The following is a 23,491-nucleotide window of genomic DNA, read 5'->3' as shown; positions in this document are numbered from 1 at the left end:
TTAGAATTTGGTTTTATTCGACGTCATTATCTTGTTATCCCCTGTCGGAATATATAGTGTACAAAAAACACTAACAATTTTTTTGCTGTATAACCTATAGTCGAATTTGTTGTTTTGCAAACTGGATTGGACTTTCCCAAATAATCGTTTAAGTGCTGAGATTTCCCAACAATATTAACAACGATAAAATAGTAGATTTGTGTCTATAGTTTTTTTGTATTATTTGTTGTTGTTCTTTTTTTTTGATATGATAGCGGATGGGGTATGGCACACGGCTGCCAATTCTTCTGCAATGATAAGACATTCAAAAGACCACGAATGATAAGCGGGCCGCTGAGTATAAAAGTATGACCGATGATGGGTCAAATCAGCAGTTGTATTCGTACAGTAGCACCATGAAATTCTTAATCGTTTTTGCTTTGGCCTTGGCCGCCGTCTCCGCTGAGGAAATTTTCCAACGCGATTTGGTTGTACCCGTCATTGAAGGTGAGGGTCGCATTACCAATGGCAATACTGCTACCGTTGGTCAATTCCCCTATCAGGTCGGTCTATCCTTGAAGGTTAGCGCTTTCTCCTCGGCCTGGTGTGGTGGTTCCTTGATTGGAAACAGATGGGTTTTGACTGCTGCTCACTGTACCGATGGGTAAGTTCATAGGAGATTTTTATCAATTTGGCCATTCACTGATTTACGTTTTTTTATTTATTGTATTACAGTATCTCTTCCGTAACTGTCTACTTGGGTGCCACCGTCCGCACCTCCGCTGAAGTCACCTACACCGTCTCCAGCAGCGACATCATCATCCACTCCGGCTGGAATGCAAATACCTTGAAGAACGATATCTCCTTGATCCGCATCCCATCCGTCAGCTACACCAGCCGCATCCAACCTGTCCAGATCCCAGCCATCTCCAGCTCTTACTCCACCTATGTCGGTGATTATGCCATCGCTTCCGGTTGGGGCCGTATCTCTGACTCTGCCACCGGTGTCACCAACAACTTGCAATGGGCTCGCATGCAAGTCATCACCAACTCTGTCTGTGCTCAAACCTACGGCACCTCCATTGTTACCGCTTCCAACATTTGCGTTTCCACCCCCAACGGTGTCTCCACATGCAATGGTGATTCTGGCGGCCCATTGGTTTTGGAATCCTCCAAGGTTCAAATTGGTTTGACTTCATTCGGTGCTGCTGCCGGTTGTGCCAAGGGTTACCCAGCTGCTTTCACCCGTTTGACCAGCTACTTGGATTGGATCAAGTCCAACACTGGTATCTCTTATTAAGTAACTTTTTCATGCAAAAAAATAAATTAATTCCTATTTTGTAAAAAAAAACTAAAATGCTTTACATTACTGAAATAGAGGATATGTGGAAGTAACGCCATGGGAGTGACGATTGCGAAACCCCGATCGCAACATAAAATCCGTCGGAACATTTATATAGTGTCTGCCAAATACAATTTTTTATTTTTTGAAACCGAAAAAGGGGGTTGGGGTTACCTTAATAATCCACGTCTTTTACAGGACCTCAAAAATATTCCTTAAATAATCGAACCCTTCTTAGGAGCCAGAAAAATTTGTCTTTAAATAATCCACGCCTTTTATAGGACCTCAGAATTTTTTTTTAAATAGTCGAAACCATCTATAGGACCTTCTTCATGCAAAAAAATAAATTAATTCCTATTTTATAAAAAAAAACAGTGAGCGGAGCAGTATCCACGTCTTTTACAGGACCTCAAAAATATTCCTTAAATAATCGAACCCTTCTTAGGAGCCAGAAAAATTTGTCTTTAAATAATCCACGCCTTTTATAGGTTTTTTTAAATAGTCGAAACCATCTATAGGACCTTCTTCATGCAAAAAAATAAATTAATTCCTATTTTATAAAAAAAAACAGTGAGCGGAGCAGTATAGTCGGGCGGGGCCGACCATACGATACCCTACACAACTTCCATGAAAATCTAGCTTCTGTGGTTCGATATTCTGAGATATTTGCGATATTTGCACACTTTTGACTGGCTAGGGGTCAGCAAATGTTACTAATAATCAGTACAGCCATTCTAATTACTTGCCCGGATTCCCTTCACGGTGGATTGTGTTGTTATGTTCGGCTTTCGACTCGAAAAGAACAAATATGTAAGTTTTCTGTCCACTTCACCCGAAAAATTATTATCTGATCATCACCTAACATTTTAGGGGTTGTCCTTGACCATAACTGGAACGACATATTTAAGTGTAACTCCCGCATCCGAGTACCTACGACAATATAATTGGTATCAATTTAAAGGTCAGCCACTCCTCTTAGATATAATATCAACTTCTCGGGTAAATATATAAATTTGACCCGCTATATATTGACCGATCTTTATCAAAAAAGGGATGCTTATTCTTTGGCCCAATCCCCTTCTCCATTCAAAAATTCGCGGTGTTTGGGCCATAATTGCGGCCTCTAGAGCGGCCAGAAAAACCGACAAAAATGCAGATTTTGGTCCACTTCATCCCCTAAATATTAACCGATCTTTTCCAAAAACAATAGGGGTCTTCATTGGCCAGAACCCACCACCCTATGGCCTGTATCGTGTTTATAAATTATAATGGACGGACGGACACACATGTCTAGATCGACTCAGCTAGTCGAGATATGACGATCGGTATACTTAAAGGTGGGTCTAGGACCAATAGTTCGCTGCGTCACAAACTTTTGGGACTGCACAAAGCTCTAATACCCTGACAACGTAGTTGTGTAGGGTATAAAAACTAAAATGCTTTACATCACAGAAATAGAGGATATGTGGAAGTAACGCAAATGGAGTGAGTGTTCCGTCGGAACAGAAGCGTTTTTATGACCTTCAGCAATTTATAGGCCAATATTAAAAAAAAAAAATCCTTCAAGTGGCCTTTCATTCTCAGAAATGCCTCCTCGTCGTTATATTACTCCGAAAATGAAGCTAGAGTCAATAATATGCTTAATAGTAGACGGGAACTTTATGTGGGGACAGAATATGACCATACAGCATTGACCATTTTATAGATAATGAGGGTGTATTCGAAACATTGATCTAAAACGGATTTGGTCCAATGATACATGGAGTCTTTATTTGGAACATATCCGTTTCAAAAAATTTGGAGTCGATTTACAAATGTCCGTTCGTCTGTCTGGTTGGCTGGTGCGCACGATATCTCTCGAAGGGTGTAACCGATTTAAACCAAACTTTGCATTTCGTAATATTTCTGGGGAATGTCAATCGAAACATTTTGTTACCTCCAAAACAAAATTGTGAACATTTTTCTGAAAAATAATTTTGTAATATGATCTATATGAAGACCTCCACCTATCCGATTTGAACCAATCTTTGCACAAACTAATATTTTTACCAAGCCTGTATATTGTTGGAATATAAAACTTATCGGCACATTCCATCATTAGAGTTTGGCCCATTTTTCAACATTTTTGGAACGTGAATTTTGAAATAAAATAAATAGTCTCTTTTGGTTGCTTACATTCAATAGTTTTTTATTTATTTATTATTTTGTTTGTTCTGTTTTTTTTTTATAAATAATTCAAAGCATATGTTTGCTGTTATAATTTATAATATTGTATATTTTTGTTTCATTTAGATTCAAATAAACACTTGAAACAAAAACATATGTTACATCAAAAATAATTTCTTGTTAATATTCTATATGTTTCTTTTTTCTATACAGATTTCATTAGAGAAAATTCTAATGCCATAATTTTTGGTTTTCCCAGGATAGAGCATAGAAAAAATATACAATAAAGATTTGAGTTCAGTTTTTGCCATAAATACAGAGGCAATGGCATATAGAAAGGCGTTTTGATTGAAGATTCAAAGCAAAGTGTAAAAAGAATTTCTTGTTTTGGTTTTTTGAAAAATTAAAAATAATATCAAGTAAGTTTTAGTTTGTTTGTATTTTCTTTTATAGCACAACCATTTTAGTGTGTTTGAAACATTTTCACTTTTTTTGAATTTTGTTTTTTTTTTGTACAACATTAAACAGTAAGAGTTTATTGATTGGTTTTTGTTTTCAGTTTTCTTATTTATTTTTCTAACAATTCAATATCTTTAGAAAAAATATTTGAAGTTACAACAATAAAGTAAACATACAACGTGTTATATAACTATTTAATATATAGGATGGCCCAAAAGTGTGAGGTGTTGAAAGTAAAATGTTAGATAAAAAAGTTATGAAAACTTATGAAAAAAAAAAACAAAATATAACTATGAATATATTTCAGATTAAATTATTACTGTTTTGATGATAAATCGTATATGTTAACAAGCTTATTTGAGTATGTATTCCATTCATTAAAAATTGACAAAAAAGGGAATTTGATATATTCCTTAAATGATGGACATTTGAAATACTCAATACAATTATTCTTTCAATAAACCACGCTCAAAAACGATTTTTTCAATAACCCGCGCCTTCTATAGGACCTGCAAAAATATTATACAGGACCTCAAAAATATTGTTGAAATAATCGACGCCTTCTATTGGACCTCAAAAAATATTCTTTTAATAATTCACACCTTAAAAATATTCTGACGGATTTATATTTTATTATTTTTTATTTGGTAAATCGGTTGAGGATTGGCTGAGTTCCAGTGGTTGAAATGTGAAGAAATACGCCACTATCCTCTGAAATCCATCAACAGCCAGGAATCTTATGGTAGCTGCTAACTGCAGGATTTCGAGAATGGTACCCTTGTGTATGAAAGGACCAACTTCTCTCAAAATATCCATAAATGCTTATTTTAACACGTTTCAGTATCATTAGACTCTTTCTGGTAGAAACCAGGGCAATTAATAAGCCAGCAGGCATATTTTTTCTTAATTTTTTTGTTAAACAAATTGCAAATTCCAATGAAACCTATGTTTTTTATTGAACACATTTCGTAACATATTGTACACAGCTATGCTTTCGAGCCGCACTTTCGCTCGAAATTGAGCACACCATTTTGCACACAACAATTTAAAAAAGTATGGGAATTCAAAAACTCTCGGAACATGTCACATGGGCGAAAATTATATTTTTTGAAACCGAAAAAGGGGGTTGGGGTCCCCGGGGTGGGTCCCCGGGGTGGGTCCCCTTAATAATACACGTCTTTTACAGGGCCTCAAAAATATTCCTTAAATAATCGAAGCCTTCTTAGGACCCCAAAAAAATTTTGTCGTTAAATAATCCAAGACTTTTATAGGATCTGATGGATCTCAAAAATATATAGTCCACACCTACGAATGGATCTCAAAAATATTCTTTAAATAGTCCACACCTACGAATGGATCTCAAAAATATTCTTTAAATAATTGAAGCCTTATATACCACCTAAAAAAATATTCTTTAAATAATCGAAGCCTTCTATACGACCTCAAAAAATATTCTTTAAATAATCGAAGCCTTCTATACGACCTCAAAAAATATTCTTTAAATAATCGAAGCCTTCTATATTCGCCTACCATGGGGCCTCCAAAATATTCTTTAAATAATCGAAGCCTTCTATATTCGCCTACCATGGGGCCTCCAAAATATTCTTTAAATAATCGAAGCCTTCTATATTCGCCTACCATGGGGCCTCCAAAATATTCTTTAAATAATCCACGCCTACCATGGGACCTCCAAAATATTCTTTAAATAATCCACGCCTACCATGGGACCTCCAAAATATTCTTTAAATAATCCACGCCTACCATGGGACCTCCAAAATATTCTTTAAATAATCCACGCCTACCATGGGACCTCCAAAATATTCTTTAAATAATCCACGCCTACCATGGGACCTCCAAAATATTCTTTAAATAATCCACGCCTACCATGGGACCTCCAAAATATTCTTTAAATAATCCACGCCTACCATGGGACCTCCAAAATATTCTTTAAATAATCCACGCCTACCATGGGACCTCCAAAATATTCTTTAAATAATCCACGCCTACCATGGGACCTCCAAAATATTCTTTAAATAATCCACGCCTACCATGGGACCTCCAAAATATTCTTTAAATAATCCACGCCTACCATGGGACCTCCAAAATATTCTTTAAATAATCCACGCCTACCATGGGACCTCCAAAATATTCTTTAAATAATCCACGCCTACCATGGGACCTCCAAAATATTCTTTAAATAATCCACGCCTACCATGGGACCTCCAAAATATTCTTTAAATAATCCACGCCTACCATGGGACCTCCAAAATATTCTTTAAATAATCCACGCCTACCATGGGACCTCCAAAAAATTTTTTAAATAATCCACGCCTTTTATAGGACCTCAAAAATATTCTTTAAATAATTTACGCCTACCATGGGACCTCCAAAATATTCTTTAAATAATCTACGCCTACCATGGGACCTCCAAAATATTCTTTAAGAAATCCTCGTCTACCATGGGACCTCCAACATATTCTTTAACTTTTCGACTTCAAAAAATATCGTTTAAGTAATCCTCCTATGACCTTAAAAATATTCTTAAAATAATCCAATCTATAGGATCTGAAAAAAATAATCCCCTCCTTTTATAGGACCTCAACAAAGTTTCCTTAAATAACCCTCTTTCTATAGGACGCCAACAAAATATTATTTAATAATCCGCGACATTTGCAGGACTTCAAAAAAATATTCTTTTAATAATACACGCCTTCTTTAGGACTTTAACAAGTTATACGCCTTCGAGAGGACTTCGAAATATAACGTTTAAGTAATCCTCCTGTGACCTCAAAAATATTCTTAAAATAATCCACACCATCTATAGGATCAGAAAAAAATCTTTAAATGACCCAAGCCATTAAAGGACCACAAAAAATATTTAGTAAACAATCCAGGTCTTCTTTAGGACCTCAAAAATAATTCTTTAAATAATCCCCTCCTTTTATAGGACCTCAACAAAGATTCCTTAAATAACCTTCTTTCTATAGGACGTCAAAAAATATTATTTAATAATCTGCGACATTTATAGAACTTCAAAAAATATTCTTTTAATAACCCATGCCTTCTTTAGGACTTCAAAACCTCAAAAATATTCTTAAAATAATCCACACCATCTATAGGATCTGAAAAAAAATCTTTAAATAACCCGAGCCATTAGAGGACCACAAAAGAATATTTAGTAAATAATCCACGCCTTCATTAGGACCTCAAAAATTATTCTTTAAATAATCCCCTCCTTTTATAGGACCTCAACAAAGATTCCTTAAATACCCTTCTTTCTATAGGACGCCAAATAATATTATGCAACAATCCGCAACATTTATAGGACTTCAAAAAATATTCTTTTAATAATCCATGCCTTGTTTAGGTCTTTAAAAAGTTATACGCCTTCGAGACATAACATTCAAAACATAACGTTTAAGTAATCCAACCCTTCTATATGACCTCAAAAATATTCTTTAAATAATCCACACTTCTATAGAGCCTCAAAAAATTCTCTAAATAATCCACCCTTCTGTAGAACCTCAAAGAAAATAATTCTAAATAATCCACGCCTTATATAGGACCTTAAAAAATATTCTATAAATAATCCACGACTTCGAGGAGACCTTAAAAAAATATTCTTTAAATAATTTTTCCACTAATCCACACCTTCAATAGGACCTCAAAAATATGCATATGAACTATTTGATTTCATTAATCATTCATTTCGAGCTTCATCTAACATTTTATTTGTACACATATTCAAAAATTGTACATTTTGGGTCACCCTATATACACAGGTATTATTATTTTTGTTAAGTATACAAGTAAATATTTTAAGTTTAATAGAAAATGGTAAATTGAAGCGTATTTGGTTTGGTTTCTTTAAAAAGTTTACAACAGTTTTTATTTTGTATTTAGTTTTCAGTTAATTAAAGTTTTGTTTCTGTGTTTTAAGTTTTCACAGTTTTTCATTTCACATTTGAAATTGAAGATATGTAACTAGGTTTCATTATATAATATGTATATGTATGTATATATATTTAGTTAGTACATAGATAATTAATTTGTTTATGCTTATTTTCTTAAGTATTGTTGTTGTAATACAATATATATGATGCCAAACTTAAAGTTTTCCCTGCCTTATCCTTTAGACCTTTACATAAAACCTTGTTTTTTTAATTTATTTTTTATTATTATTTTTTATATATATATAAATACATAAATATATATTTGATTATATTTATAGCCAGTTGCGTATATGTATTTGTATTACAAACATAAATACATGGGTACAAAACAAGAAAAAAAATCTATTTAGCTCGTCTTGTAGTTAAATATTATTGTATTTGTTTTTTTGTTTGTATTTTTAATATATATTTAACATTTAATCTTAATAGCAGTTAATAAGTATTGATTTATTTTTTGGTTACGATTTTTTTACATGTCTTTATGTTCCAGGTTTTTTGTAATGGTATTTTATTTTTATTTTATTAATTTTTTTTTCATTTGAAATCTAAGAATAAAGAGTTACAAGGAAACTAGTGATTCGTTAAAGTTTCGTTAAGTTTTAGTTTTTTTTTTAATTTGCAGTGTGCGTTGCATTAAAGACTTGTTATTCGTTTTTTTCTTTTTGTTATTTTTGTTGTTAAATGTTAGTTAAATTACTTTTGTTGTATTTAGCGAAAGAGGAAGTAAAAAAGACTAACTACAGTTAATAGATAACTATGTCTAGAGATATAAATACAAAGAAGACTAACAGCCATTTATTGTTTGAATTTCACATTGAAGATATTTGTTTTTAGCCTAGAAAAAGATTTTAATTTTAGTTGTTAAGTTTCGCTTATTTTCTTCTTCTCTAATTAATTAGTCCATGATTCTAATTTTAAAAACAAAATGATTTGTATTAGCTAAGAAACCATTGATTTTGCGTAGTGGGTTTCTATGAAGAAGATCTTCTGCCACGCCACGGACCTGAAAAAATATTTCTTAAATAATCAACGCTTCTATAGGATCTGAAAAAAATATTCCTTAAATAATCAACGCTTCTATAGGACCTGAAAAAATAATCCTTAAACAATCCACGCCACGCACCTGTCAAAAATATTCCTTAAATAATCAACGCCAGGTATCTGAAAAAAATATTTCTAAAATAATCCATTGATTTCTTGAAATCCATGCATTTTAGGTATATAGTGTCTTCGGCAATATTACTGATAACATATCGAAGAATATTTTGGTATACAACTTTAACCCTCAACCGACTCATTGAAGGGGTCTTTTCGGTCTGCTTTTCCAGAAGTGATTGAAAACTCATTCAAAAGGGGGTTAAAGCTGCTCAGAATATTCTACAGAAATATTCGCCATAAAGATTTACTATAAGTCTCAAAATAGAGTAAAACTTAAAAATCAGCCTAAACGTCAAAAATCTTAAAAAAACAAAAACTCATTTTAGGGTTAATATCGGACTTATTACTAGTTTTTACCCATTTTTCCCACAAGATGTCGTTTTAGATGGATGGTATAAGGGACAAAAATATTCTCCATCAATTTCTAGCATAAGCCACTGAACAAGTGAAATCTGTATATATAATGTATATACCGAATATATAGTCGTACATTTTTAACAAAAAATTCAAAATGTTCTTGCATTTTTTTTTTTCAAAAAACATTTCCCAGTACTTTTTTCGACTAAGCGCATTAAAGTAAAATAAGTCTTAATTTTAGGTATATTATGTCAAAGAATAACATATTTGTTATTTAAGCATGGTCGCCCGTTCTTCCGTTTGTCTGTCTGTCCAAGTTAAATTGTAAAAAAATTACTGGTCGCATTTAGGAACCGAATTGATTATATTCTATAGGACCTGAAAAAATATTCCTTAAATAATCCATGCCTCCTATAGGACCTGAAAAAATATTCCTTAAATAATCCACGTCTTCTATAGGACCTGAAAAAATATTCCTTAAATAATCCATGCCTCCTATAGGACCTGAAAAAATATTCCTTAAATAATCCACGTCTTCTATAGGACCTGAATAAAGTATTCCTTAAATAATCCATGCCACGGACCTGAAAAAATATTCCTTAACTAATCAACCCAAGGACTTGAACAAATAATCCTTTAATAATCCACTTCTATAGGACCTGAATAAAATATTCCTTAAAAAATGCACGCCTTTTATAGGACCTGAAAAAATATTCCTTAAAAATGCACGCCTTTTATAGGACCTAAAAATATTCTTTAAGTAATCCACGCCTTCTATAGGATCTGAAAAAAATATTGTTTAAACCAGTGACGGGGCCGACCATATGATACCCTACAAAACTTCCACGAAAATTGAACTTTCTGTGTTTGTATAGTCTGAGCTTGGGCAATATTTTGCGATATTTGCACCCTCTTAACCGACTAGATGTCAACAAATATGTCTAATATTCGGTAGACGAGGGTTGTACAGGGTTGCCCATATTCGACGGACCCAAAATTTGGCGGTTGGCAATGTTAATCATTTAATTTGTTCCAAGTAGATTTGTTTACATCAATTTTTGAATATGATATCTCTCAAATGACCGCATCTGGCCTTGATGACGTATTGTGCCCTTTTTGCTGCATTTTCCATCGTTTTTGCCAACATTTCGGCCGGAATTCCGGCTATTTCTTTACGAATGTTGTCCTTGAGCTCTTCTACGGTCCTTGACTTGTTAACGTAAACCTTTGACTTCAAATATTCCCACATGAAGAAGTCAGGCGGCGTCAAATCGGGCGAACGCGGTGGCCAGTCCAAATCACCACTTTTCGACATCAAACGGCCCGGAAACAAATTCTTCAGAAAATCGATTGTTATGCGACTTGTGTGCGGTGGAGCGCCGTCTTGTTGAAACCAGAACTGCCTCATACGCTTTCGACGAATAATTAGCACGCTCCTGATTGATGGTAACAGCATGACCATTTTCATTTTGGAAGAAAAACCGGCAATGACCGTTTTCGCACTAACGCCGCACCAAATTGTGAATTTTTCGTCATGAAGAGGCACTTCTTGAATCTCCTAAGGATTCTCAGTGGCGTAAAAACGGCAATTTTGCTTATTTACGGTCCCATTCAATGTGAAATGGGCTTCATCTGACATGATAATTTTGTTCCAAAATTGCTCGTCATCTTCGGCCATTTCGATGACTCTTTGGGCCCATTCCAATCGACGAGGCTTGTCCGCAGGCAACATTCTTTGCGTTACGGGAACAAATGCAAATCAATGCGAATAATCCGTTGTAAAGTGGACCATAAACGCTTAATGGTGTTCTTAGAAGGAGCACTTCTCACATTTTTTAATGTTTTAAAAGCACGTTGAGTTTTCACAATTGACTTCTTCTGTGTAAATTTCAAATATTTCAGAGCGCTCGCGTGGCGTGTATTGGTTCATGGTAAAAATCTGCTTGGACTGACGCTTCAAACGCGGTATGTCATTAAGCGATGTGACATCTCTGTCAAAAGTTATGGCCTTGCCAGATGGGTCCGTCGAATATGGGCAACCCTGTACTTGTCCAGATTCTCTTTACCGTGGGTTATGTTGTGATGTTGGGCTTTCAATTGTGGCCTAAAGATCTAATCGAAAACAAAAACACAAAAAAAAAATAAGTTTTCGGTCCACTTGATCCCAAAATTATTATCTGATCATCACCGGAATCATAGGCGCTGTCGTTGATCATAACGGGAATCTCTTGAAAAATTACAAAACGATCAGCGCTATATTTCCGCCCTCTAGTCTGGTAATGTGTTACTAAATAATATCTAAATATATAAGCACCTGTAAATATTTAAGTGTAACTCCCACATCCGAGTACATACGACAAAATAATTGGTATCAATTTAAAGGTCAACCACTTCTCTTCGATACACTATCGACTTCTCGGGTCTATATCCTTCAGGAGTAAATATATACGCCATACAATACAAATTTTGTAATTTTTCACACAAAAGTCAGGGTGCATTTGACCCGCTAAATATTGACCGATCTTTATCAAAACAGGCATGCTTATTCTTTGGCCCGATCCCCTTCTCCATGCAAAAATTCGCGGAGTTTGGAATAAATATTAACCAATCTTTTCCAAAAATAATAGGGGTCTTCATTGGCCAGAACCCATCCTACATGCAAAATTTCGTCAAGATTGGCCCATAACTGTGGCCTGTATCGTGTTTACAAATTATAATGGACAGACGGACGGACGGACACACATGTCTAGATCGACTCAGCTAGCCGAGATATGACGATCAGGTCTAAATGACCTGCAAAAATAGTCTTTAAATAATCCAAACCTTATATATGATCTGAAAAATATTTCTTAAATAATTCCGCCTTCTATAGGACATGAAAAATATTCTTTGAATAATCCACGCCTTCTATTGAAAAAAAAACATTTCAAAAAGAATACCATCTGTTCTTCTATGAAAATTACCTTCTTGTCTTCTATGAAGAAGACTTTGGTCATCTATGAATGTGACCTTCTTGGCTTCTATGTAGGATGCCTTCTGGTTTATAAAAATGAAGATAGTTACGATGAATCTTCTTGGCAATGAATTACTCAGTTTTAATACCCTCTACACTTTTTATACCCTACACAACTATGTTGTCAGGGTATTATAGCTTTGTGCAGCCCCAAAAGTTTGTAACGCAGCGAAATATTGGTCCTAGACCCACCTTTAAGTCTACCGATCGTCATATCTCGACTAGCTGAGTGGATCTAGACATGTGTGTCCGTACGTCTGTCCGTCTGTCCATTATAATTTGTAAACACGATACAGACCACAGTTATGGACCAATGTTCACGAAATTTTGCATGTAGGACGGGTTCGGGCCAATGAAGACCCCTATTGTTTTTTTTTTTTGTAAAGATCGGTTAATATTTAGGGGATGAAATACTAAATTTGGAGAATGGGTTTGGGCTAAAGAATAAGCATGCATGTTTTGATAAAGATCTGTCAATATTTGGCGGGTCAAATGGATATTATTTAGAAACACATTGCCACACTAGAGAGCGGAAATATAGCGCTGAACGCTTTGAAATTTTCCATGAGGATCCAGGTATGGTAAAGGACAACGCCTATATTTTTTTGTTTTCACGAAATATTACACAGGCTCGGAATAAAAATCCGCAGAATGATAGAATTCTGTGGTAGTTGTGTAGGGTATCGTATGGTGGCCCCGTCCGACTATACTGCTCCGCTCACTGGTTTTAATATAATATCGATATAGAATAATGTCCGAATCCTTTTCATACCAATACGTCATATTAGGAACGATTGCTTTCACAAATCATTTTGCTTGTTAAAATTGTTCTCCATTCGGTTTGATTGATTTTCTTTTAATACAATAATATATATGTTTTTGTTCATCACTATTAAATTTTGTTGTTGTTGTATATGTAATATATATGTATTTTATAGTACTATGCAAAAAATGTTTGAATTTTTTTAAGAGAAAAGATTGTCCATAGTAATTGTGATGGTTTTCAGTTTGGAAACATTTGCATTAGAGTCAAGTTAAAGTTGTTGTTGGGTTTCATATTTTAATGTTGTTTTGTTTTTTTCAATATTATTTTAAGATTCTTAATAACATTCTTATTTTTCTCTACAATTTTAGTGATACACTTAGTCGACTACATGCCATTTGCTAAGACATATTTCCCCATGGCTATGAATATATGTATATTTTATATATTTTAATATATTTATATTATCTCACATATAAATATTATTTGAAAAATATATAATTTGTTGTTATTTGTTTTTTGTTATTTTTATTATTTAATATTATTGTTGTGAAGACTTGATTTCATTGTGTAATTTAATTTTAGTTTATTTTTTTTAATATTCATAATAGTAATACATAAACACATAACTGTTATATTATTAATAATTTATATGTGTTTTTTTTCTGTTTGTATATTCGTGTATTATATATCGATGTGTATTATATATGTATTTGTATGGTATTATGTATGTATGAGTGTATATAAATAAATACCTTTTTTTTGTTTTGCACTACAACTGTCCTCTCAACTGTAACAATTTCATCATATAGAAAATAAACTGCATTCTGCTTAAATATATTTATGGATGTATATATTTAACTGCATATAACAAACTTTAATCAGCTACATATTCTGTAATTATGGAGCAATTAACTTCTAATTTTTTTCCCCCAAAAACAAAATTAACTGCAATTATGTTATAGTTTTCTTAAATTTCTTTTATACACAATAATTGATTTTTGTGGCATTCAAATCACATTTCCGTTTTGCACTATTTATATTTCACTCGATATGCTCCGTCTCTCTACGGTTAATTTATATAATTCATATTAACTTTTTTTGTTATGTTCCAAAATTATTTATTAATGATTGAAATGATAAAAATCATAAATAACAAAAATTACTCATCGGTATTTTGTTTATATTTCTTGCCACTAAGGACTCATATCTTTTCAGTATTGTTAAAACGTTCTGTGATCCTTCTATTATAGAGACGAAGTCAACATTGAAAAGTAACTGAGCATCGATGGCTAAACACGCTTCCCTTTTAATTATGGCCTATAGGAAGGATAATAACTTAAAAGAAATAACCTAACCCGGAAGGAATTATGGCCTATAGGAGGGATAATGACTTAAACGATATCGAATAATGAGAGTATCGTTTAGAGCATCCTTGAAACTTCGAAATAAGGAATTTATGTACGGGTATACAAAATGTCCCCAGTGGTTTCCTTTAGCCTTTTTCCATTCACACACCTTATTATTTGAACCATTCCCGACTCCGATTTCGAAAATACGTTATTATTTTGCCAAGTCAAATATTTCTTCTTACATATATACTAATCATTCGAATGCAATTGCTGTTTCACTCGTAAGAAGTAAATTATTATTTATTTCAAACATTTAAAATGCTCACGATTTTAATAATAGGTACTCTACTTTGTACATTATGTATTACAAAGTGTCAAAATAAATTACAATTAAGGATATTTTGTTGTTGTTGTAGCAGCTGTGTATTTTCTATTTTCTCTAATCTGGTTCTGTCTCTAACTCCAAATTCAGAAAGGCTGCGACCAGTATTGGTTGAGTCCAGAGAGTAGATGGGGTTAGTTGAGTGGGTTTGGCTGGGCAGTTGAACAGATGTAGCGTGCCATGTGGTTACCACATGCCGGGCAGACATTGTCGACCTCTCCATCAATTCGTGCCCAATACGAATTGACGAGGCTACACCATCCAGATCTCAGTTGTGCCAAGACCACTCTAGTTTGTCGAGGTAGCTGCTGCTCTTCTGCAGCTATCAAAGGCGGATGGTCTCCGAGGATGGTATTCAAGCGATATTCTTGAACTGCTTTCTCAACTCCGTCCGTGTGAATACTATTCAATCCTGCTTGATAGGCCTGTTGATCTAGAGGCTCCCTTTTGTACCTCTGGACCCCACTGCGTTGCACACACGTTAGCGGACCACACTGGCGCCGCATAGTTTACCACAGACCGGCCTATTGCTTTATAAGTCGTTAACAAGGTTTCCTTGTCAGCTCCCCAAGTGCTGCGGGCTAGCGACTTGAGAACCTTGTTTCTGCTCCTGACTTTATCGCAAATAGCTGTGGCATGCGCGGACGACTTGTATAGGCTATCGAATGTGACCCCTAGAACCTTGGGGTAATTAGTGGTTGGAATTGTGGACCCCTCGACCTGCACATCCAATGATAGCCTCATCTCCGCTGTCCATGTGGTAAACAGTGTGGCCGTTGACTTAGTGGCGGATATTTTCATATTCCTTGGGGTAATTAGTGGTTGGAATTGTGGACCCCTCGACCTGCACATCCAATGATAGCCTCATCTCCGCTGTCCATGTGGTAAACAGTGTGGCCGTTAATTTAGTGGCGGATATTTTCATATTCCTCGACCGGAAAAAATCAGCGATATCCACGAGATAGTGGTTCAGACTCTCGCAAATGTCATCAATTTTAGGTCCTGACGCCATAATCATGCAATCATCCGCATATGTCACGATATTTATGCCGTCCGGTGGGCGTGGAATTCCAGAGAGGTAGAGGTTAAACAGTTCCGGAGATATCACCCCTCCTTGGGGAACTCCCTGTTTAACTCTACGGGCCTTCGATTTCCTGTCTCTGAATTCCACGTACGACTGGCGTCCACACATATAGTTTACGATCCAACGTTTCAAACTTGGCCGGAGGGTTGTTCTCTCGATGTCCTCAAATGCCTTTGATAGGCCTAGCGCCACCATGACTGTAGAGTTGCACGGCCTGTTCTGGTTGAGTCTTTCGGGACTACCCTGCCCATTTTCCAGGCATCGGGAACTACTAGGGTGGATAACGACAAGTTGAGGGCTTTAGTGAAATATACTCCAGGCTCATCAAGCTGCTTCAACATCACCATTGAGATTCCATCTGGACCAAGCGCTTTGGATGATTTCGCAACATCCTCCAACGTAAATTGTGGTGGTTCCTCCTCCACCTGAAGAGAGCGTATACTCTTCTCTTCGCCCGGTCACTCTCAGGGTGCTCTATAAACTGCCGGTTGAAAAAACACGCGCACCTCTTCGGATCTGTCCCCTCAACGCCGTTAAATGAGACAGAAGTCCGATCCTCCTTCTTTCCAGGGTTCGAGAGCGACTTAACCGTTGCCCACAATTTACTCACTCCGGTACTGATGTTGCAACACTTCAGATGTTCTAGCCACTTTTTCCGCTTATGTTCGCCGACTAACCTGTTCACTTCCAACGTCAGTTTTCTGACTCTGGGGTTAGTAGGGTTAGAACGACGAAGCTCATCACGCTCATTCGCTAGTCCCGCTGCCTCTGCTGGGAAGTCCGGTCTTAGTTCGGGTATACGACCCGCAGGTATATAGCGAGCGGCTGCAGCATTGATGATGTCCCGGAAAATCCTTTCTGCTACCCGAGCATCAGAAGGGATGGGCAGTTATCTAAAGCGACGATTGGTGAAATTTCTGAACTCTTGCCAATTGGCTTTCCCATGATTAAGGAAAGTACGGCGTTCAGAAGTTATGAAATCGGGTGGTCTGTTGATGGATATGATAATAGGGAGGTGGTCTGACCCCAATGATATGGCGGGTTGCCAAGCCACGTCATTCGTCAGACCCGGAGACACGATGGATATGTCCGGTGAGCTTTGGCAGTCTCCCCTTATCCTGGTGGGTATGTCCTCGTTCACCGTGCAAAACGTTGAGCTATCAAATTGCTAGGCCAGCGCCATGGCCCTCTGGTCATTACCTAGGACGGAATGCCATAACTCATGATGTGCATTGAAATCCCCTAGCACCAGACGGTTATTGCCTTCCAAAAGATGACTAATGTCGGGCAAATAACGCGGGGCACAACTATTTAACGGCGGAATGTAAATGTTAAGCACCTCTACCTCGGCGGTACCACATTTGACCGATACCCCCATACATTCCATGTATGGGTCACTAGAGTCTAGCTCAAGCGAGATAGGTCTGTACTGGACAGAATGGTGCAGTAGGAATGCTAATCCTCCACCTCCACTTCTTGTACGATCCTTCCTAATCACGTTGTATCCATCACAACTCTGAAGACTGCAGGTGTTGTTCAGCTTCGTTTCTTGGATCGCAGCGACGTTGATTTTCCCTCGAAGTCCATCGCAGTTGAATTGAAGAAAGGATACGTTATCAGGAGTTGCGACTGCAATGTGCGGTGTTAGCGGCTGCGGCGCAGGTTGCTGCTGCTGAGATTGCGGGGGAGTCACGTAATCCGACGTGGACCACGGTGATGACGACGACTCGCTGGGGACTGCAACGTAGTCCCTTTCGCTATACTCCTGTATCCGGTTAAGGCCGGAACAACTCCTGAAATGTACCCATTCTCTGCATCCCTTGCATCTCACCGAGATAGATCGGTGGTGGATGCTGTTGTGACAAACTGAGCAGAACCATGGTCCGGGGTTTGTCTCAATCCCGGCACGGACCAAAAGAATCCGGAGCAAACATTCCGGGTAATGATGCTCCCAAGTTGAAAAAATACACGCTGTATTTGCTGGGTTGACAGCCCTTGGTCGGAAGTTGATTCCTCCGAGTCAATCCGGTGCATAGAACCGGCCGTCGTGGGATAGGATATTTTGTATATTTAGTTGGTGTATTAATTATGGCAACCATCAAAATAACAATAATAGGGCGGAACGTTTCATTAAGATTTTCAAACCTCCATGAGTTTTTTGTACTCATTACCAAAGTGTGTTTTCCTTAGTATGTGTCGTATTCAAAATTGTATTCTTAACAAATATAAAACTCTAAAATTATTGTAAATAAATATATAGCTTAGTTTCTCTATAATAGGTACGAATGATATAAATATATAATGTCTGATTTGTTGTTATTGGTGTATTTGTTTCTTTTTTTTGGATTTTGTAATCTCTTGAAAATGTTATAGAAATATATATATATATATTATATGTATGTGTGTGTTTGCATGTATATTGTACACTTAGATATATTCACCCTGTGCTGAGCCATGTGTGTGTGTAAAATGATCCTTATTGTTGTTCACACTGACATTCTTACATTTAAAAAGTTTCTTAAAAAATACCAACAAATCACGGACAATGTCCGTCTTTTCCGGTGACTTATATTCTATTGGTGTTGTTGCAATAATTGTTGCTGTTGTCGCTGCTGCTGTTGTTGGTGATGGTGTTGCTGTTACCATTAAATGTTTTTTGGTTGTGTTGGTGTTGTTACTTCGACTTTCCGTAGGGGAATTATCATTCAAGCGTAACGGAGTGGTTACCGCTTTTAAAGTTGCTGCCGCCATTTGATTATTGAAGAGACCAGTACCTTCAATGCTATCGCATGAATTGTATTGATGTTTGGGCGTAATCGGTCAAGGAGAATTATCCGAATCCGATCCACCAAATGAATGCATGGGAAACAGCGGATACCATCCACTGACACGTTCGTCCATATTCAATTTATCCAAATTAACTTCCGTACCTCCAAGGCCTTGATTGTGTTCGAAACCAACACAACGTTGCCAAACCATTATAACAATATTGCGTCCAAAAACATCTGAGCACTAGGATTAAACAAAAATGCACTGTAAGCTAGACCGCTTTCTATATTTTTTAATTAAATAATTTCCATACCTGATATTTAATTGTCTGTTTATAGATGGGTTCCGCCGAATGTCGTACAACACGAGTTTTCTTTTTGTGCCGCAAACGATCTCCATCCTTGATATAGCATTTCACATAGGTATCGGGTGGTGTCTCACAATCTACTGGTACTATTTTACGGGCACAAAGTAACTAGGAAGAAAGATTTAAAAGTAGTAGAAGAGATGAAGTAATTGTTTCGAGCAAAATTTTGATTCTCGAAAAAAATATTTTTTTAAAAATCTATGCCGTATATGCTATTCGAAAAATAATTTTTTTAAATATCTACACAGTATAGCTTTTCGAAAAAATATTTTTTTTAAATATACGCCGTATATGCTTTTATGCTTTAAAAAATTAAATCCACGCCTTATATGCTTCTCGAAAAAAAAACATTTTTTTAAACCACGCCTTATATGCTCCTGAAAAAAATTTTAACCACGCCTTATATGCTTCTCGAAAAAAAATATTTTTTTTAAAAGTCCGCGCCTTATATATCTCGAACAAACTTTTTTTACAAAAATATTTTTTAATCATCTACGCTTTGAAGTTATCCTTCCAAAAATATGGTTTTAAATCCACACCTTGTCCGGTAAATATTATCCAATCATTTTAATAAAAAAAAGTATCCCTTTTAATAATGTTTCTTAATTCCCTACTGGTGAATTTCGAGATTCTTCTGCTTCTTCTTAAACCAGTAAGGAAAGTAGTAAAGTCGGACGGGGCCGACTATATGATACCCTTCACCACATTGGGTATATTCAAAAGATGAATCCTAACAGACGTTGCATTTTTAAAGGACCAATAAAATGAAATTGGATCCATAAATATGTCATTCGGCAACCGATACTAAATTTTTCATTTGGTCAGATATAGAAGCTATATCTAAATCTGAACCGATTTCAGAAAACTTAACACACATCATTCTAGACCTATTTCATAACACTGTGCCAAATTTCGTGCAAATCGAGAGATATATAGGGACTTCGGTGCACCATTTAAATCAAATCTGACGAAAATATATATGGGAGCCATTTCCAAATCTGAACCGATTTTCAGGAAACTTAACACACATCGTTCCAGACCTAATTCATTACGCTGTGCCGAATTTCGTGCAAATCGAAAGATATTAAGGGACTTTGGTGGACCATGTACCATTAAATCGAACGGAAATATATATGGGAGCTATATTTAAATCTGAACCGATTTTCAGGAAACTTAACACACATCATTCTGGACCCAATTCATTACGCTGTGCCAAATTTCGTGCAAATCAAATAATATATGGGGACTTTGGTGCCCCAATTACATTAAATCGGACGGAAATATATATGGGAGCTATATTTAAATCTGAACCGATTTTCAGGAAACTTAACACACATTATTCTATATCTAATTCACTACGCTCCGCCAAATTTCATGCAAATCGAAAGATATATAGGGACTTTGGTAGACCATTTACATTAAATCGGACGAAAATATATAGGGGAGCTATACCTAAAACTGAACCGATTTTCAGGAAACTTAACACACATCATTCTATACCTAATTCATTACGCTATGCCAAATTTCGTGCAAATCGAAAGATATATAGGGACTTTGGTGGACCATTTACATTAAATCGGACGGAAATATATATGGGAGCTATATCTAAATCTGAACCGATTTTCAGGAAACTTAACACACATCATTCTGGACCCAATTCATTACGCTGTGCCAAATTTCGTGCAAATCAAATAATATATGGGGACTTTGGTGCCCCAATTACATTAAATCGGACGGAAATATATATGGGAGCTATATTTAAATCTGAACCGATTTTCAGGAAACTTAACACACATTATTCTATTTCTAATTCACTACGCTCCGCCAAATTTCATGCAAATCGAAAGATATATAGGGACTTTGGTAGACCATTTACATTAAATCGGACGAAAATATATAGGGGAGCTATACCTAAAACTGAACCGATTTTCAGGAAACTTAACACACATCATTCTAGACCTAATGCATTACGTTGTGCTAAATTTCGTGCAAATCGAGAGATACATGGGGACTTTGGTGCACCATTTACATTAAATCGGACGAAAATATATATGGGAGATATATCCAAATCTGAACCGATTTTAAGGAAACTTAACACACATCATTCTATACCTAATTCATTACGCTGTGCCAAATTTCGTGCAAATAGAGGGATATCTAGGAACTTTGGTGCACCGTTTACATTAAATCGGACGAAAATATATATGGGAGCTATATCCAAATCTGAACCGATTTTTTCCAATTTCAATAGGGTTCGTCCTTGGGCCAAATAAGTGACCTATGCCAAATTTCATCCAAATCGGATCATAAATGCGACCTGTACATTGTTCAAAAAAATACATAGACGAACGGACGGACAGACGGACATGCGTAAATCGACTCAGAAAGTTATTCTATGCATATTCTCAAAAGGAACCATTTGTCTATCTCGTTTCCTTTTGTCTGTTGCGAACATTTGCACAGACATAATAACCTGTATCACTGTGTGATGAAGGGTATAAATATATATATATATATATATATATGGCCTTACCTCAACTTCAACGCAACCCTTTATCTTGCTAAAGCCCATCTTCAATTCACCATGACGCTCCGTTGTCAGGCGATAACCTTTCGGATGTATTTGTCCTGGTCCCAATTGTAAACCATAACTGGTCGAAGTTGCACTGAGCGATGACGAAACTGTTGTTGATAAATTACTCGAAGAGTCGGATAAACTTCTGTAGGATTTTGCACTGGAATTTGAAGGTACAACACTGGATTTGCGGGACATGGACGGGCTGTCGGGTGTGGACGGAGCCATAATGCTATTTTTACGTAACGGTTCATGTACCGTAAGACTTGAACCGGTAGTAGCCCCTGGGCCACTGTTTCCCGCTGCAACATACATACTTCCCTTGCGTTGTCGCTGTGTTGTTGGTGTTTCACTGGTGTTCATGGTGTAAATACTGGCTTTGCGTTGTGGACTTTCGTCTGGTCTTAAGTTGTAAACACTGCCCTTGCGCACATGTTGTGGACTGTCAGTGAGTTGTTGTTGTTGTTGTGATCCCAAGTAGTATTGTCTTTCGGAAACATTGGTGGCCGAGGAGGCCTGTTTAAGCATGGAGAGAGCTTGTTTTGGTGTTGCTGGCAACATATTGCCACCGCTACCCTTCCAGCGGGGTGGAAATTGTGGTTTGATTTCTTCATCGGATGGTGGACTTGTGGCGGTATTACCCAAACCCAGTGGTAATTGCTGTTGCTGCTGTGACAAATCGAAAACAGAGCTTTTACGACTACTCGGATTGCTGGGTAGACCAACGCGACTGGTACCTAAGAATGTGAGAGATTATTAAGGTATATATTGCAAAGGTATAATGCAAACTAGGGAGGAACTCCAATCAATGGTAAATAGTAAAATACAGCGAATTACTTTAAGTTCTATGGTATTTGGAAGTAACAACAACATTAAGATAAAACAGAACAGAACAACGTGCATATAGCTGTGTAAGGATATTATGTGGCATAGAATTGAAAGTGTTAGTTAGGTGTTTAACCCTTTGTGGCCCAATGTTGCTCACAGGCAACAAAATGTTTTAGAGCTTATATTTAATATAGTGCTAGTACATACATATTTTTTGGATCTCATATGTCAAGACCTGATTATGGACAACACATATTAAAAGAAAAATCTTAAAAATTCAAATTTTTGGTAAAGTTATGAGCTTTTCAATATAGAGAAGAGGGCAAAAATGTGTACAGTACTAATTTGTGCATACAGTCCAAATTATTTAAATCGCTTCATATTCGAAATGTACGAATTCTACCATAAGAATTATTTTTGATTCTTCTAAAACAGAACATAGAGAATAATTTAAAATGATTTTTTGGTCGATTTTGTTTTTGGGTTTCTCGATATTGGGCATTTATTTTTCAGAAACAATGTACTGTATCTCCCGAATGCAGGGATGTATCGATGTCAAATTTTGTCCATATCCTATCTAGGATAGTTGCATTAAATCTGTGAACAGAAAATTGTTTTATGATTACGGAAAAAAATTCGGGGCTCAATGGGTTAATATTCAAAGGACATTATTTTCATTAATGCAGTAAAATATTTTTAAAAACAAAGGAATTGTAATCGAAAAATACAAAAAGGGGATTTTTTACATTGCTAAAAATGAAAAGTGTTAAACGATGATAAATATTTAACCAAATTTAAAATTTAAACTACTCGTCAATTTCTAAAAAAAAGAAAATAAATAAATAAATCTCTCTTTCGAACAATGTACAACTCTATGTGCACTTTGTTAATCCGCTGCGTTACTGAAGCCAACTTGTATTAGGGCTTTTATGGCCACATCACAA

The 23,491-nt window shown here is 36.0% G+C and overlaps 2 protein-coding genes across 2 annotated transcripts; one reads left to right on the top strand and one right to left on the bottom strand.

Annotated features, from left to right (window-relative positions):
* Positions 1-363: 363 nt before the first annotated feature.
* Positions 364-1,283, top strand: LOC133336913 (serine protease 1-like). Its single transcript, XM_061545185.1, has 2 exons — positions 364-643; positions 715-1,283. The coding sequence occupies exons 1-2, from the start codon at positions 396-398 to the stop codon at positions 1,277-1,279; spliced, it is 813 nt and encodes a 270-aa protein (XP_061401169.1). The 5' UTR covers positions 364-395; the 3' UTR covers positions 1,280-1,283.
* A 17,436-nt stretch (positions 1,284-18,719) lies between these two features.
* LOC133336919 (regulating synaptic membrane exocytosis protein 4-like) lies at positions 18,720-22,456 on the bottom strand (the record flags this gene model as incomplete). The annotated part of the gene is made up of 3 exons (XM_061545190.1): positions 18,720-19,020; positions 19,091-19,252; positions 21,678-22,456. Coding segments are annotated over 3 exons (1,133 nt in total), but the record flags the coding sequence as incomplete, so codon positions are not given.
* Positions 22,457-23,491: the final 1,035 nt, after the last annotated feature.

Source organism: Musca vetustissima, unplaced genomic scaffold (genome assembly GCF_032173495.1).
Source record: "Musca vetustissima isolate MV318-11 ecotype Yass unplaced genomic scaffold, APGP_CSIRO_Mvet_v1 utg12356, whole genome shotgun sequence".
NCBI classification, from domain to species: Eukaryota; Metazoa; Arthropoda; class Insecta; order Diptera; family Muscidae; genus Musca; species Musca vetustissima.
The sequence above is the reverse complement of the archived record's forward strand: the minus strand, read 5'-3'. Positions and strand labels throughout refer to the sequence as shown.

Coding starts and splice junctions, on each gene's coding strand:
- LOC133336913 (XM_061545185.1), top strand. CDS start 396: ATGAAATTCTTAATCGTTTTTGCTTTGGCCTTGGCCGCCGTCTCCGCT. Junction 644..714: donor GCTGCTCACTGTACCGATGG/GTAAGTTCATAG, acceptor ATTGTATTACAG/TATCTCTTCCGTAACTGTCT.